At 38.3% G+C, this 18,472-nt stretch overlaps 1 protein-coding gene across 1 annotated transcript in view; it reads right to left on the reverse strand.

Moving 5' to 3' along the window:
- Positions 1-18,472, reverse strand: part of MAOB (monoamine oxidase B) — a 63,139-nt gene that overhangs the window by 36,244 nt on the left and 8,423 nt on the right. Inside the window, exons 2-3 of the mRNA XM_036306068.1 lie at positions 2,590-2,684; positions 965-1,102 (exon numbers count right to left, since the gene is read on the reverse strand). Of these exons, the coding sequence (XP_036161961.1) occupies positions 965-1,102; positions 2,590-2,684 (233 nt within the window). The remainder of the gene's footprint in view (positions 1-964; positions 1,103-2,589; positions 2,685-18,472) is intronic.

Raw genomic sequence — 18,472 nt, forward strand, 5'->3', positions numbered from 1 at the left:
AAGTGAATCTCGGCTTGTCAGAGAACATCAGTGACTTTTTGGAGCAAAGCAATGATGCTAGAAAACAAGGATCAGGGAGATGTGAGAAGAGTCTAAAGACCAGAAACATGGTGGGACACTGGCATCTACAGAGAAATGTGGGCATAAGACTAAGAACTTATTAGAGTGTCTAATATTCAATTCTAAGCTGTGTTTCTGCAATTTAACGCCCCCGCCCCTGCCCCCAGCCCTGCATTTGCTCAAAATTTCAGTCAAGTCTGATGTACACAAACACTCAGGGTAGTCTGAGGGGAATCACAACGAAGAGGTGAATTTCAACCCAGGTTGGCATAGAGCAAAAGGAAGAAAAGAGCCACAGGCCATGTGATATGGATGAGCATAGGTGTCATGGAGGCAGGAACCATAAACCACAATGATCATGAGAATGTAAGTCTCAGTAAACTCACAGAAATCTCAAGGGATCAATGGAGCTTCCCCACAAAAAGAAATGGAATTTGGGACTTCAATCACTTTTATATAAATCTTAAAAGAAGAATAACTTTAGCTGTTAAATTAGATACGGATAAAATTTCAAAATACTACCTTAGACATATTGCAAATACTTTTTATAATGTGAAGTCTAGGGCAGCATTTGCAAAACTGCACACAAGCTTTTGTAGCACATGAAAGAGCCCAAGGTATTTAATAGATTAGCCACAAATGCTTTTTCTCTATTAGTTTCGTTAAACTTTTTACCAAATGGGCAATATTACTTGGTCAATTACCTTCCTGAATAGGCAGAGAATTCTCACTCCCACTTTGATAACACTGAAAAATTCTGAGTGGTTGAAATACACTCATAAACTACATACCTTTGCAAACATTCTGGATTGCAAGAGTCTCTCTGAAAGAATGACCTTAAATTTGCATCAAGAAATAACCACAGAGTAGCTTTCAAATCCTTCAAAGGCTGGCCCAGGCTTACCTTTGTATGGTGGATCAGACACTCCACTTCATTCACTTTGTAGGTCTCTATTCCTAGCTCCTTGGCTAATCTTAAGATACGATTCTGGGTTGGCCCAACATAGGATCCTCCAAGGTCCACATATTTAACCATTTGGTTCTGTTTTCCCAAGAAAAAAAATAAAAATAGTTGTGAAAATGTTATTACTAAGATGAAAAAGAGAGCCCTGAATTAAGCAAATTAGCATTTCATAGGTTATAGACATATCTGGTATATCCATGAAAAATTGGGTTCTATTCTCAACTCCATTCATGTAATTTAACAGTTATTAAATCATTTTTTAATTTAAACAAAATTAATTGAACTTTGTATAGGCAACGGATTTCTGAACCCTATCATTCACAATGTTCCAACAACATGGTTTGGTTTTCAGTGCCTTGAGTTTATAATCTCTGAATTGTTGGCGAGTTCTCAATACTTAGTAGTTGAGGCTAATTTTGAGGCAGCTAATGCTAGAGGACAAACAAGAAAGAAAATAATCACTTCTTATGTGGTTTGGCAAACCATATGTTTGAAAGATACCATCAAGGAATGTTTGGTCATAATTTGAATCTTTGAAATTGCTCTTATGTTCAATAGCAAGTTTCCTATATGGTTTTGAATTAGCTTCATATCCAATGACTAGGGATCAAACTCTGAACAAGAAGTGAATAGAAAAGTTCCCTGTGTTTGGACGTGTCAAATCATAACTGGGTACCTCTTAGTCAGCGACACCAGAGAAGGCCCTGTTTTTTCTGTTTTTGTTTGTTTTCTATTATTTGGCTCCCTCCCCCCCAAAAAAAGAATATCTATCTATCTATCTATCTATCTATCTATCTATCTATCTATCTATCTATCATCTATCTATCTATCTATCTATCTATCTATCTATCTATCTATCATCTATCTATCTATCTATCTATCTATCTATCTATCTATCTATCTATCTATCTATCTATCTATCTATCTAAAAGACTAAGCAACCAGCCGACCAGCCGACCAGCTGACCAGCTGACAGGTAGCTGTGATGTGCATTGACCACCAGGGAGCAGACACTCAATGCAGGAGTGGAAACCACATGCATGGAAACATGGAACAGGCTGATGAATCTCAGAGGTAAGGAGGAGAGGGGAGGGTGGGCAGAGATTAACCAAAGATCTTATATGCATACTAGAGGCCTGGTGCATGGAATCGTGCCCCGGTGGGGTCCCTCAGCCTGGCCTTCACCCTCTTGCAATCTGGGACCCCTCGGGGGATATCAGAGATCTGGTTTTGGCCCAATCCCCATAGGCCAGGCCGAGGGACCCTACCACTGCACAAGTCCGTGCACTGGGCCTCTAGTATATTTCTTAAGGGCAGGATTCTTTGTTTTAATCATTGATGTATTATTCCACACACCTATTTATTGGGGCAATACTTTACTGGGCTAGTGCCAAGTGTCATGAGGTAAGAAGAAAAAAGGTATGGAAGAGTTGAAAAAGAAAAAAAAAATTGGGAGTGAGGCTGTGAGAAATGTTTAGAGTAATTTTCACTCCCTTAGAGAGAGTAAAATGAAAAAAAAATCAGTTTTGATACCATGTTTTTCCATTCCATCCTTAATGTCTTACCCGAATGGTGTACGTCCTGCCTCCCACACGGTCCCGGGCTTCCAGAACAACTACATTCAGGCCAGAATCATGCAGAAGTTTGGCTGCTGCCATACCTGGGAGAAAATAAAATAAGAAATCAGAATCAAACACCTTATAAGGATTCCAGATAAGCTCTTCACACTAGCAGCCAACAGGAAAAGTCCATGTGGCTCACACACAGCCTAATGTTATATTTAACTTACAGGCGGCTAAGGTTTCTCACCAGAGACCCAAATTCCAAGTCAGAAAACCAATTGTTATTTGTAGAAAAAACAAAATGGATTTTATTTTTGGTAAATGTTTCAAATCTTAAAAACAGCTTTTGGTCACTATATCAAAATGTCCATGTTTGAGGAAAAAATTGAGTGATTTTACATCAGACAACACCGATAAAAACACAAGGCCCCTGGCTCAGCTGGTGTGGCTCAATTGTTTAGGGCTTTGTCTTGTGCACTGAAGGGTCTTGGGTTCGATTCCTAGTCAGGGCACATACCCAGATTGCAGGTTTGATCGCAGGTCGAGGCATGTTTCTCTCTCTCACATCAATGTTTTTCTCTTTCTCCCTCTCACTTCCTTTTTCTCTCAAATCAGTGAAAAACATCCTCAGGTGAGGATTAAAAAACAAAACAACAAAAAACACAACACCTCACCCTAGCAGACTCAGGACCAAATATGGAAGCAACCTAAGTGCCCATCAATAGACAAGTGGATTAAGAAGATATGGTACATTGCCCTAACCGGTTTGGCTCAGTGGATAGAGCGTCGGCCTGCGGACTGAAGGGTCCCAGGTTCGATTCCGGTCAGGGGCATGTACTTTGGCTGTGGGCACATCCCCAGTGGGGAGTGTGTAGGAGGCAGCTGATCGATGTTTCTCTCTCGTTGATGTTTCTAACTCTCTATCCTTCTCCCTTCCTCTCTGTAAAAAATCAATAAAATATATTTTTAAAAAAGAAGATATGGTACATATATACCAAATATGTTTTGACAATGTACAAGTCCATCCAGGATGTAGTATTTTTTTTTTTATCTCAGACAATAGCACTGTGATGCTCAGAATAATGAACTGAATTTGCTCAGTTCCAATTACCTTGCTCATTTGCTTTTATGAGACCAAATAAAATCAAGGAAAGATTAAAACACTGTGCCTTACCAATAAATGAAATAGTTTCAATCTTTTCTTTCAAAAATAATAGTTCTAAGACTTTTATACCCCACTAATACTACGGGAAAGAAAGGTTCCTATTGAAATAGCAATGTAGTGCTCATCACATGTGAAAAGCTGGTCTAAAGTTTTTAATATATTAATTCAATGAATTCTCACAGAAACCCAATAATTAAAGGAACTATTTATATTCTCATCCTATTGCTGAAGAAATTGAAGGACAAAGAGGTGGTCAAGGTCACATCAGGAGCCAGCAGGCAAAGTCAGGCTATCCTCTTTGTAGATCACATTTCTCTATTCTTGCTTCAGGGAGAAATTACATTTCAAAGATATTTTTCACTTTATTTGGATCAATGTGTTTTAAAAAAAAACTTGTATCTTGTTTGATAAAAATCTATGAAATGTAAGATATGAGCCCACCGTAAAAGCCTTAATGAAAAACCAAGGTTTCATTCATTGCCTATTGGTTAACCTAAAAAAAGAAACCTATTTTTTAAAGAGGCAGATTTGGCACTTCATTATTTGAGTTAATCCATTCTCTCTCTCTCTCTCTCTCTCTCTCTCTCTCTCTCTCTCTCTCTCTCTCTCTCTCTTCCTCCTTAGGGGCAGGCCCAGAGCCTCTCTCTCTCTCTCTCTCTCTCTCTCTCTCTTCCTCCTTAGGGGCAGGCCCAGAGCTTTTCAGTTGGCGGTGGGGTTAGGGTTACAAAGTCCACAGGCCTCCACGCAGTGTGCACGAGTATTGCACAACCCTTATTTAGGAATACAGGGCTTGGATTTCTAACTCTAGTTTCCATAAGGGGGGAAAAAAAGAGAAAACATTTCTTTTTAGATTCAACATTTCAGATAATTCAGTGCCATTTCTCTTATCAAGCATCAGTTCAACAAATAAAATATGAAATAAGATGCAACCATGGTAACAGCTGTTATCAGGACATTCAGAGGGATCTGCTGCACATGCTGCAGCTTAAACAAAAGGGTTCAGAACGAAATGCAACAGCACTCATATACACAACCATTTTATAGTCCACAAAAGGTGCTGTCTTTTAGTAAATGCAGTTACCCAATAGTATCTGATAGTAAACTTAAACAGTTATTAGAACAGGCTGGGGTCTTATCAAAGAGTTGAATAGAGTTCTATATGTTCATGTGCCTTAAAAAGTCATAAATAGAAAAATGCCAAAAATATCTTTAAACACAGCGATTTGAGAATACGTTGTAAATATCTCACACTTTGTCACACTAATGTTCATAGGGGGCTATTCAAAATTCTTGTTTGATATCAATAGACAAAAGCTGATTGAAAAAAATAATTGGCTCAAGTATCAGTGGCTTAGTCGCTGCAGTTTAGAAGGAAGGGATTTTAGAACACCTGAGAACCTGAGGGGTTGGTCTGCTCAGGTGATGATTAACATGAAGAAGGAGCTCTCAAGGATTCCTTGGTAATGAAAGGCCTAGTGGTTTGACTGATGCAAGAATAAGCAAACATAGACTATACAAAGCCGCCCTGATTCACAACCAGGTTGTTTCCGAGTTCATTTCTATTTCGGTTGTTTGGAACTTTTAACACATTGTGCCATAGAACAAAAATATGAGAGATGGTGCATTCTCTGCCAAGTCCGGGAATTGTGAAATGCAATATTATTGTGAAAAAAATCAGAAAGTAGCAGAAGTTTATTTACCCTAAAACATGAAACAGTGTAATTGGCACTGTTTAAACACTTAAGCAATCATTTCCTGACTCAATGCAATAACAGTTTTTTTAAGAAAATATCTACATTAATAACAGCCATTGTCAGAAAGCACTGAGTACTGGCCTTACTCTGTGTGATGTGGTTTACACACAGAGTACTCTGTCCTCACCACAATGCTGAGAGGTATCATTAGCCTTGTTTTAAAAAGAAAAATGGAGGGTTGGAGACATTCATTGATCTGACATAGAGTATATCATTAGTAAATGGCAAGGTCAGAGTTTAGCCCCAAAGCTGATCTCTTAGCCACAATCTGGTACCAAAAAGGAAAAGAAATACAGTGGAGAGGCAGCCAGTATCGAGAGAGGCAGCTGTTATCAGGAGAGGCAGCAGCAGGGACAGGACAGTCTCAGACAAACATCTATCTATGTGGCCCTTTCTGTGATAGGTCATAATAATAAGGGAGAAGCACAATATGGTCTTGAATGGAAAGAGCCAAATTAAAAAAAATACAGTAACTCAATACACTGATGGATGTCAAGTGCCTTAAAACATTCTGCTCTCCAACTAAGTATAAGAATTTTAAAATAATGTTTTTCTCTTAAATGGATATTTAACTTTTGCAACCAATGTAGGATTAAGCTTATAATGACTTTGTACTTTTAAAAAGCTAGTTAAACTTCAGTTTAACAGGCAGGATCAATTAATATTTCACAAACAAATTATAATTTGCCACTTCCAGAAGCAGCCCCTATGTGCCCATAACAGGCTTCTGATAAGATTATCTATCTCATTTATTGCTTCCAAATGGTGCAGGGTCCATAGGATTTCAACTCAGTTCAACAAATTATTCACCTCAAGGAGTCTCCTTCGGGTGAATAATCGTAGCATGGCACCCAGGAATAATGGTAGACTAATGCCTACTTCTTCCTGAGTAGTTTACTTGGAAAAAAATTATCAAAGTGATAACTATCTCAATTATTTGGAGACCTAAATTTGGGTTAGACATGCAAATTATTTTAAAGATTGGAACTCGGTGGAGTGGTGTGCAGCATTCTTAGCCTTCTATGCTTCCAGTTTGGTGCCATGGAAAACAGCCCAAGCGATAGATGCCATAAGAGACTGAAAAGTACATAGTGCAGGTAACCAAGGTGCCTCTTCAAGGTGTCTTTAGAGCAGTGGACAAGTTAGGATTTAGAGGGAAGTGAAAAAAAATCAAAATTGCCATCTGCCTCATCCTTTGCTTTGTTAATCTGTCAAATGTCCTTCATATCAAAATTTGATATTTAACAAAATGTTTTAAAATGGAAATTTAATTGTCTTGAAAACATTGTGAAACATCTGTAGTTTGTTGCTATATAAACAATTCCATCCCAATTATAAAAAAATTCATGTTAACTAAAATTGACAATGAAATTCACTGTACCTCAAAGCATCTGTAACTTATAATATTGGTACATAATATAGGCATTCCCCTAAGGAAGAAAAAAGCCAAAATATAGAAACAGGCCTCATCACGTTCTGGTCATTTCTGATAAAGCAATGGTTTTATGAAGTAAAAACAACCAAATGACCTTCTGATAGAAGAACTGGGATTCTTGATGTCTCTAAAGAAAATGCTTTTTAGTTATTTAACACAAATACATGCAAAAGAAGCCTGGAGTGAAAAGAAAACTATTTTCAAATTAAGTGTAATTCATTAAAAGAAAGTGGTATTTGTAGGTGGAATTCAGATAGTAATTGTTGAACTTTCAACACAGAATAGAGTGGCAGGTGAAGATGTCACTAAAAACAGCTAACCTTTTGAGCACTGACTGTGTGCCAGCTTCTATTCTAAATGTTTTTCACATAAAAATTTATTATTCTTCCAACAGCTCTAGGAAGTGGTCAGATTTAGAACGTGAGGCACAGAGAGGCAAGTCATATGCCCAAGGTCACATAGCTAACAGGCGGCAGAGCCAGTATTCGAATCCAGGCAGTCTGACTCCAGATAACAAGCATGCCCAGCAGACTTGCTCATGCTAAACACAGTGGAACAATGAATGCCTTCCATAGAACACCACGGACCATACAAGCCGTAGGACCATAGCTAGAACATTCCATACCTTTGTGTAAATTATAAGAAGGTGCATGCTCCTGGCAGGTAAATTTCAAAAAGACCTCCTTCTTTCAGACAAATATGACTCACCTTGGTTCAAATGGCTTAGCTGGCAAAATGTGGGCTGGGTTGCATGCCCTCTTTCACTGCATCAGCTGGGAACCCTTGTGCAGGATACTGCCTAAACAGCTTATGTTGTAGCCTTGAAACTCAGAAATTTATTTTCTGAACTAGAGGCCTGGTGCACGAAAGTCATGCATGGGTAGGGTCCCTAGGCCTGGCCAGAGATCAGGACCGATCAGGGCCTTCCAGTTGCTGGCCGGGGCCTCCCTTCCCCGCCTGCCAGCTGCCAGCCAGGGCCTTCCTTCGTTTTGTGCCGCCTCCCTGGTGGTCAGTGCACATCATAGCGAGTGATCGAACTCCCGGTCAAGTCCTGAGGAGACACTTCACATATTAGCCTTATATATATAGAGATTATGAGAGTTTAATCATCTATTTATGTGTCTCCTCAATGCTACTTACAGTTTTATTAAATGGATTCATTTAACAACAAAGATGACATTTAATTACTTAATCAATCAATAAATAAATGGCTGCAATAGTGTCTATATAAACATAGTATATTTAATCCATATATGTATGTAAGCCTAATATGCTAAGCGTCCCACCGTTCGACAGTTCAACCAGTCACTATAATGTGCACTGCCCACCAGGGGGCAGATGCTCCGACTGGTAGGTTAGCTTGTTGCTGGGGTCCTGCAGATGGGGACTGGGGAACACGGGCCAGACACACCCTGGAGCCCTCCCACTATCCTTCCTTGGCCCGATCATGCACAGGTGGGGTCCCTTGGCCTGGCCTGTGCCCTCTTGCAATCCAGGACCCTTCAGAGGATGTTGGAGAGCCAGTTTCAGGCCGATCCCTGCAGGCCAGGCCTAGGGACCCCACCAACGCCCCATCTGTGCACCAAGCCTCTACTATAGTATAAGAAACGAAAATATTTATACACATTGAAACTGATTTTCTCCAATCACATCAGAAATGATAAAGGATACTCCTGACTTTTTCCAGGGGAAAGATATGGGATGAAAGACAGCCAACCAATAATAACCACCTTACACATGTACAACACAGCGGTTTCCAATATTCCTACACGCATTCAGTCCTTAACAAAAATTCTGTGTGGCTGGCATTGTTACTCCTATTTTTCATATTAGGAAATGGAAGCTCAGAGAGATTCAAGGGCTTGCTGAGCATTATACAGCTAGCGATGGCACCGTTAGTGCTAAAACCCAGTTCTGTTTCTGTGTCCTATGTGTTTTTCATGACTCACATTATTTTCTATAACATACAAAGATGTATGTTGTTAAAAAAAAGTCTCAAAGCATGTCAAGTTTTAAAATTAGAATGTTTCTTTATTAACATTCTTGACAAAATATATCTGTAAAAACTGCCTGGAGCCTATCAGTTCCGATCATTAGGTGCTTTGGCTGAACAGTTTCTTCCTCCTTAAGTACAGACTGACTCTCTTTCCTGAGGACATACCAATCATAACTTTTTGGAAAATTAAAACAACACATAGCATAAATCACACATACCAATGTGTACCATCATTGTTATTCTTGAGAAGCAAAGTCAAGAATTATGTTATTCGTATCTTGCCCCCAAATATGAAAAAGATGCCACATCTTCTTGGAAGCCCTTTGCTCTCTTTTTCCCTAAGATGGTCAAAATATGTAACACAAAAATAAATGGCAATAACTTCTCAAATAAAGACTTTTGCTGAACAAAGCCTCAGGCCATGGGGTGATGTATGTTCTTAAAAAGTGATAGACATCAAGCTTTCGTGAGTTGCCATAGAAACCTTTCTCCAGATGCTGCTGCTTTGAGATATGAGGAGATTGCCTTCCAACGCCTTTCAGAATATATCTAAAGCCAAAAAAAATGTTTCTTCATCATGCTTTATATGCAAATCATTGCATTTTCCAAAAATGTCTAATCATAATGAGTCTTGTTCCATTTCCAAGCTTTTTGTCTTTACCCTTTGTTGTTTGAAAAGAGTGAGGTATTTTCTGTGTATTGCAATTGTGGTAGACAACATTTATTTTGCTTTACCTCGATATGGTCTCCCATAAAAACAGGATGCAAACCCAGCAATTACAGTTTGTCTTTTTCATGTTTGTGTGTTATATTCTTCATTTAAAAAAACTGTTACATAAAACTAAACTTTTAATTCACCTGGTCCAAATTCTTTGGGGAATTTGGTGGAATATATGTAAATAAATAAAAACATACTCTTTTAAGAATACTGTTGTTTAAGCATAGAAGATAACCATATGATGCCATGGTAATTTGCTTGACTATGATCTGAGGATGAAATATCTCATTGTCATGATTGTAGCCCTCCTATGGATTATCAACATGATTTTTCAGACTCACAAACACCTTTAAGGTAGAATATAAAATCAGAGAGATACCACACTCCCTTTGGCTCACCCAATTCCTAGATCCTAGTCCCTAAAAGAGCCAGATGTTACAAATGGCCTGAAGAGGGTCAGAGGCTGGCTGTAGAATACTTTCAATACTTCTCTGTTTCAACATCTTCTTTTACCAAAAATGAAATGAGAAATTAGAGCTTCAAGAAGGAGGAGATAAAATGTGGACTTTACCAAGGTAGAGTTTGTATTTAAATCCACAAGAATCCTTTGGGAGCTCTGTAATTTTAAGCTTTTAGCTAACATTATTTTTGGAAAGAAGTTTTTTCTGATATTTCATACCAACAAATTGGAGACAGGTTGAAAATTCTCCATGTCTGGCCAAAATCCTGCATGTAGTTTGATAAAAGATTTAACAGAAAGCCAAAACAAGCTGACAATGTTTGTGAAGACAAGGTCTCAAATGGAATTCAGATGAAATTACTTATATATTTATTAGGCTCAATTCTTTTAAGGGAAAATTATACTTTCTAAAAAGGATCATTTTAAATCTCAGTGAGAGGCTCTGGATTCAGTTGTCAGGGTTAGAAGACATGCCACACAAAAATGAACACTAGTGCAAAGATTTCCAGAAAAACAAAATATCTACTGCTGTCTGCAGCTGGGATGCAGTTTTCCCATTCATTTTAGGACAGCTGCTGAGTTACCCCAAATAAAAAAACAAATTCAGTCACTTTTAGCCAGAATATCTAGATTTCATGCTGAATGGTATGTCCCAACCCTTGCCAATACAACCATCTTAATTCCTTATGTTAAACGGACTGTCTATTACTTCAAGAAGAAAATTTAATATTTTCAAAAATTAGTCTCTCTCATATTCCTAGTCTGCCATTGGTTAGGCAGTCAAATTTCTCTCTTTCATTCAACCTCAATTTCCTGACCTGTAAAGGAGTGAAAATACTTACTGCCTATGTTATCAAACAGTTGTGAAAGAACTGAGGCAAAATATAAGCTACTGAGCATATTGCCCATTATAAGGTAAATACCCCCACAAATATCTGTTCCATGAATGAGTCCAATACCTTATGAAGTATTTGGCTTTGAAATTGGAATAATTAGGTTCCAACCCCATTTTGTCTCTTAGGCACTTTGGGATCCTGGGCAAGTAACTTCTGAACTCCTTCTGATTTCAGTTTGTAAACCGGATGATACCTTGCAGGCAGAGTTGGTGCAAAGATTATGCGCACAAAATTATTTGCATATATCAGGCCCACTGTTGCTATCTGGCGATAGGCAGGCTGGACTTGGAAATTAATCAGGCCTTTGATTCTCTGTCACTTCCATCTCCCTACAAGTACTTATTAACAAGATATGGATTTTTGCAGGATCTCTCATCATCCTTTGACTCGACGTAGGTGATTTATCTACAGATCATATCTTGTTCTAGCAGCATAATTTCCTAGGCTTTAATATTTCTTCAAGCTATGCATCAGAAAAATGACTGGGTCTTAAACTACCTTCTTTTTAACCTATAACAAAATAATTGGATAAACTGTATCATGGACTGCTCAAATGCCCACCAACCATATCAGAGAAGGGTAAAGCAATGTTTTCTCTGTTGTTAATTTTTATGGACTTGGAGCACTCAAAGCAGTATCTTCTGATTAATCATCATCAGAAAGAATAATTTAACATCTCTTTTCTACAAGGAAGACCATTGTATTTGACAGATACCTTCATGCAATTAAATGAATAACTCCTTGGAACCTTAGTGTGCAATTTCCCACTGTTCAAATGGCTATTTCATACATTTTCTTCTAAAACGTCCTACATGACAACTCCCCAGCCTTTTTCAGCTGGTGACTCTCTTTCATTTTTTTGAGAAATGGAAGAACTCATTTGTCTTTCCAAAATAAATCCACCTATATACCCTCACCTAAACCTGTATCTCCTATGATTTACACAAAGTGACATACTTTATTAGTTCATACCAAATAGAAAGCAAAAGCAGATTTTGTGGCTCTCTTTTTTTATGAGACTCAATTATTTTAATGACTCGGTATTGTAAGTAAACTAACTGGTACCCATTCTTAGAAATATTTTTAGGAATAATTAAAGATGGATTTCCACAGTTTTGCCAAGTTTGATTCCTTCCTCTGCCATAAAGGCATTCGAAATCTCATCTTAAAGGTAGGCAGAGAAGTCAGTTAATTCAGCTGTGAAAGATGAAGAGGGGTTCAGTTTGCAAAACAACTTAACTCTGATGGGTTTATCAGAATGCAGTTCTCAAAATCTGATGTATCTCAAAACTCATTTTAATGCCAATGTGGCCATCTGATCACAAATGCCTATTAAATTTTCAACCACAAATTTTCTACTCTAAATATTTTCTCATTTATAAATTTAATACAAAAATTTTGCAAGGGAAACATGTTTTAATATACAAATGGAGTCTCCCAACTGAGCAAGGATTCAAAGATATCTCCAAATATTGACAGTACAATGTCAGCTCCACAACCCTTCTGCCTCACATCTAAAGTCTATAGACCTCCTTTTAATTAATAGCACCATCTGGGCACTCGTTAGAAAATGGAACTGCTTCCTCTGCTGAAAGTCATTTCAGCATCTGATATTTTAGAGATATTATAAGAGCTTAGTTAATTTTTAATTCCTATCGAGCATTTAAATTCTGCGCTTGAAGCATTGGGTTACAGAAGAGAAAGATACCTGGCCTATGTTGTGTTAGTTACTTACAGAAATATCTTGTATTTTTAATGTGTTTTAATATTATGCTCTAACTGAAATATGTCTCTGAGTGTGTTTGTTTATGTCTAAGTGCCTTAAACAAGCTCTCTGTACTCCCAAGCTTTGGGCATAGCCCCAAACTGTAAAATCAATCAGAATTCCAAATTGAAAGATGAAGCCACCTATAATGGCGGAGGACAATTCCACATTGTTGAAAGGAGGTGTAATCCAGACCTGGGGATCCTGTGACCCTTCACAAATACTTCCTGGATGAAGGAACAAATGAAACTGAAAATGTCAATGTCACCACTTACCCACATTGTTATAAAAATACATTTAAAATCCTTTAATAACAAATTCTAATTCTGGGAAATTATGCTGTGATGTTATGTTCTCCTGTGCCTCTTTGTCTCTCTGTTTGATTCCATGAGTTTTTATTTCTGGGGCTTCTTTACTCTGGGTGTCTTTGTGGGAATGGGGTGTCATGTACATTCTTAGCTCTGTGTCTTACTATGTCCATTTGTATCCCAGACTCCCGTAATTCCGTTGGTCTCTCTTAACTAGTCCACATATAAAGCCCATATTCATTTATTTTTTTTCCCACTTGTTAACTTGGTTGAAAATATACAGAGATTTGTCAGTTATCTTAATGCAGGTGAATTTTGAAGCCACTGAGTTCTTCTGGTGGTTTGCAAAAGTAGTAGAATCACAATACAAATTTTTAAATATATTTGTATTGATTTCAGAGAGGAAGGGAGAGGGAGAGAGAGATAGAAACATCAATGATGAGAGAGAATCATGGATTGGCTGCCTCCTGCACACCCCTGGGGATCGAGCCCACAACCCGGGCATGTGCCCTTGACCAGAATCGAACCCGGGACTCCTCAGTCTGCAGGCCAACGGTCTATCCACTGAACAAAACCAGCTAAGGAAGATTTTACATAGAATAATACCACAAGGAAAACATGTTCCAGGAAATCAGTGTTTGGATTAGGCCATTTTAATTGCAGTATCACAATCATCCTATGGCTGTTGGCCATACATCTGAGCGTGAATTCTGCTCACTGGAAATGGTTGAGAGGCTCACAGAAAACTACATGCACAGCAAGTGCATAATCATTCTCCAAGAGAGAGCATTTAAACATCTTGGCTAAAATGTTTCTAATATTAGTTACCTATCAGTTCAGAAACAAACTTAAATACTGTATTATGGTAGATTAGAGCCATAGCTGCAATCAAGTAACTGCTGAGAATCTGGATGTCAAAAATGGGATAAGAAAACTCAGGGAAAATGAAGACACTTGTTCATTAAAAATATAATTTTCCTAGCCAACCAGGTACTGTAATAATTATTAATGCATCATAACAACTACATTAAAGTCATCCAGAAAACAGGGGCAACACAGAAGGGCCCAAATGCAATTTAAACCTAAAGTTGTAAATTTAGTTATCAAAAAAAGATTAATGAGCCAAACAGTATTTACTGTGAACCTACTAGCTGCAGGCACTGAATTAGGAGGTGAAGAACAGAGTGCCCCCACCCAGGAACTTATAGTAGAGAAGGCAGAAAAGGTATAAAAACAGGTGCCAGAAAGGTATAACTGGGAGGTGAAGTAGAGTTTGCAGAAGGCTATCAGAGAAGGAGACCGCCCCCCCCCCCCAAAAAAGTGAGTTTTAAAAGAAATTCTGGATGATGATCAGGAGTTACCAAAGTGATAAGTGGGAGAAAAAAGAGCTAGGAAGAGATTCCACATGGAGAAGGGCAAGTGCAAAGGCCAGAGATCATGGTAGATTATTCAAGGACATTAAAATGGGCCCTTATAGTTACAGTGTGAGTGGAAGAAAATGATGGGGGGTGAAGCTGCTGAGGTAGGCAGGGCTCAGTCTCCAGTGTGTCAGGACCATGGATATCACTTCAGACTTTATCCTGGGCTTTATGGAAGACCACTGAAGGGTTTAAAGCAAAGGAGTGACCTCATGAGATTTATATTTTTGGAAGATTGCCCTATCAGGAAAAAAGTCTAGAATGATACATCTCAGGCTGTTAACACTGGCCACCCCAGGAGGTTTAGGATGGGGTGAGGCCCATGGATAAGTAACTTTATCTTTGAACAACTTCATTGGCTTCGTGTCAGCAATACATACTTTTTTGTAGCTTAAAAACATCAAAGGTAATTTTTTTCCCATTGAAAACAAATTATTCTTCCTTCACTGTAAGAGTAGACTGGGTGGATGAATCCTGAAGATATTATGCTAAGTGAAATAAGCCAGACAGAAGAGGACAAATCCTGTATGATTCCACCTATATGAAGTTCTGAAAGTGCTCAAATTCATAGAGACAGAAAACAGAATGGGTGTTGTCAGGGGCTGAGGAATGCAAAAAATGAGGAGTTAGTGTTTAATGGGCACATAGTTTTACTTTAGGATGATGACAAAATTCTGGAGATGGATGGTGGCAGTGGTTGCACAACAATGTGAATGTAGTTGATGCTGCTGAATTATGCACTTTAAATGATTCCAATGGTACATTTTTTATTATATATTTCATCTCAGTAAAAGAAAAGAATGGACTGGAGAAGGGCTGGACTGAATGATGGAATGTAAATAAGCAGGCTCTGAGAACTACAGTGGACCACGTGAGGAACCCCAGATCAAGGAGACAGTGAGATGGACAGATCAGAAGTATATTTTGAACCGGGAGAATGTGGAGAAAAGAGGACCCTTGTACACTGCTGGTGGGATTGTAAATTAGTGCAGCCACTATGGAAAACAATATGGAGGTTCCTCAAAAAATTGGAAAGTATTTCCTATCTAATATTTAAAAGTAGGCTCTGAAATGGTGTGGAACATGCCTCCATGATTCCAACAAAGAGGTGAGGAAGCTGGGTTATTTATCCTGTCAGTCCTAAGTAATGGCTATTCCTGGCATTAACCACACCACACCGCTTGTCTGTTCTGGATGGGAGACAAGAAGGGCTCCATTGGCCAGAGAAGGCCCTCAAGCAAATACTTGCAGAAATCAGAAGCCATAAGTCCCTGTGTATGAGAATGAGTGCCAAGGGCAGATGGTAGGACTCCTAAGGTATCTACTACAAATGTCAAGAGTCTCATCTTGAAAACTGGTCTGAAGACGGTTTTGTTTCCCAAAAAAGGGAACAGTGGAGGCACAGCTAGTAGGCAAAGGAGACTGGAGGAGCAGCTAAAGATGTAGAAGGGAAGCAGGAAACTGTGGGATCCTGGGATGTTTTAAAATGCCTGGTTAAGACATGGCATGAAAAGCTGGGAAATCTTTTCTTAGGTCATGGAAACTATTTTGGAAAATAATAGTAGTTAAATAACTGTTTATAGGGTCCAAACTTCCTCTAACATAAGGCTCAGAGGCCAAACATGTAGGAAACAATATTTAACTAGACAAATAATAGTGTGAGAGTAAAATGAGCCCTCAACCTGTGTTTCCACTCTTAATCTTTTTCTGACCTTTCACTTAATGTAAAACTATATAAATCAAGACACTGCACATGACACCTTACAGAAAGGATGTGTTTGCTGAGAAACAAAAACCTAATATTGCCTTTGTTATGTGTACAAGAATTATATGTAACCAAGGTCGTTTAGAAATATGAAGCAGATATTATTGTTACTCTATTTTGCATACGAATTTTGTTTGTTCTTCACACAGAGCTACAATTATTTTAGAAGCAAGACTGAATACTCAGTTTACAAATTACTCACAAACATCATTTTTCATTGTCATTGAAGTCTTCATCCACTGCATTTGGAAAATATTGAAAAACGATGCCAAGAATTTATATATAGAATTCATGATTTGAAGACTGGTTTAAATTCTAAGTGCTATTTTTTAATCCCTATTTTCTAAAAAAGTTATTAAAACATCTTAACACACACACACACACACACACACACACACACACATATATATATATTCATTGGAAATTTAAAATTCACTAATGCTTTTAATTTTAAAGATTATTTTAAAACTTATTCTCAAGCAATCTTTCTAAAATTTATTTTTATTGAATTTATTGGGGTGACTAGTAGTTAATACAATTATTTAGGCTTCAGGTACACAATTCTACAATACATCATCTGTATATTGTATTGTGTGTTCACCACTCCAAGTCAAGTCTCCTTGATCACCATTTATACCACCCCCTCTTTACCCTCTACTACCTCCCCCAGGTCCCTTCCCTCCAGCAATCACCATACTGTTGTCTGTGTCCATGAGTCTTTCTTTGCTTAATCCCTTCAGCCTTCTTATCAGCCCCCCCAACCTTCTCAATTTTTAAACCTACAAACTCCTTTCAAAGGAATTCATCTATAGGGAATAAAGCCAGATTTAAAAGACATTGGTTTACTGAAATATACCTTTAAAAGAACACAATAGGAGAAAAATGTTTTCTCATTTTCATCAGCTTCTCATAGGTTTCTGTCCACAAACTAAAACACAGAAATAAAGCAAGCATAAACCCCAAATCATTTTTCTCCTGCACACAAAATGGTTTTGCCTCCCTTAACTTACAGTCATCTCAACCTCTTTGTACGTTTCCCCATTTCTCAGACCTGTCCACTGGAAGTTCAATATTGTGGACTGGCAGAGTGATTTATTGACAGAAAACCCAATTTCCCTGTGGACACATTCTCCTTGAAGTCAGAGGGAAAGGAACAAAGGGAGGAAAGATCACAGGCAGTGCATTTGGGATGTTCTGCCTTTTATCAATTAGGACCATGTGATGTCCTTTCAGAGTCTGACCACTCCTGCGTGCAGCCTGATTTTTGATAACAGAAAATGCAGGTATGAAATTCTACTTACCCCTCAGAAAGCCACGAATATCACACCATTCATGTGTGAGACTAAAAAAGCTAGCAGAGGACGCAGTTGGAAACCAAAACCAAAATTATTTTAGCATCCATTCTTACTCCAAAGGCGAAGAAACACAAAAGTTTCTTCCATTCAAAAAGTACATTTTTTTTTTTATAAATGAGCCAACAATTAATAGGCACAGAAAATGCAGTTTAACATCATTATTTGTGTGTGTGTGCATGTGTTAAGCTGGAACTGATTTCTTATTCCTAACACCTAGCACATAGGAGGCACTCACATCATGTTTTCTAAATGAAAGGCTAGCAGGAGACAAACAGATAGATTGGTATGCTGCCAGCAAAGATTTGGGGTAGATAGTAAATGTAAGAGGCTGAATCACAGGATTAAAAACTAGCCCCCAATTTCCTTTCACAAGCATTTCTATAATTTGTGCTTTGTCTCGTACAGTTAGAGAACAGAATCCTCAAGTGCTAATGTCATCACAATGCTAGTAGTTCTAGCTCTACCAGGTTTGGTTTGACAGGCCTGAGAAGGCCAGGGTTTCTCTCTCTCTCTCTCTCTCTCTCTCTCTCTCTCTCTCTCTCTTTCTGGAATGAGACAAAGTGTTGTCACCACTGGACTTTATATAATTGTGAATTATATATAGTTTTTTTCTATGCTTTGTAATCATCTTCAAGAAAATGAGCCGGTAGGGAAAGTCTCCCACAGTTGGATCCTAAGCACCTCACTTTGTGTACCCTCCCCATTCTGATGCACATCAATCACACAAGTCAGCAGTGGAGGGGTTGCTTATCCCTCCCACTGATGTCTTACAATTTGAACAGAAACGGCTTAGATTCCTGCCTTTCTCAATCATCCTAAACTTTTATTAAATGGACAATTGTCTCCTCTGC

The sequence above is a fragment of the Myotis myotis genome, unplaced genomic scaffold (genome assembly GCF_014108235.1).
Source record: "Myotis myotis isolate mMyoMyo1 unplaced genomic scaffold, mMyoMyo1.p scaffold_m19_p_4, whole genome shotgun sequence".
NCBI classification, from domain to species: Eukaryota; Metazoa; Chordata; class Mammalia; order Chiroptera; family Vespertilionidae; genus Myotis; species Myotis myotis.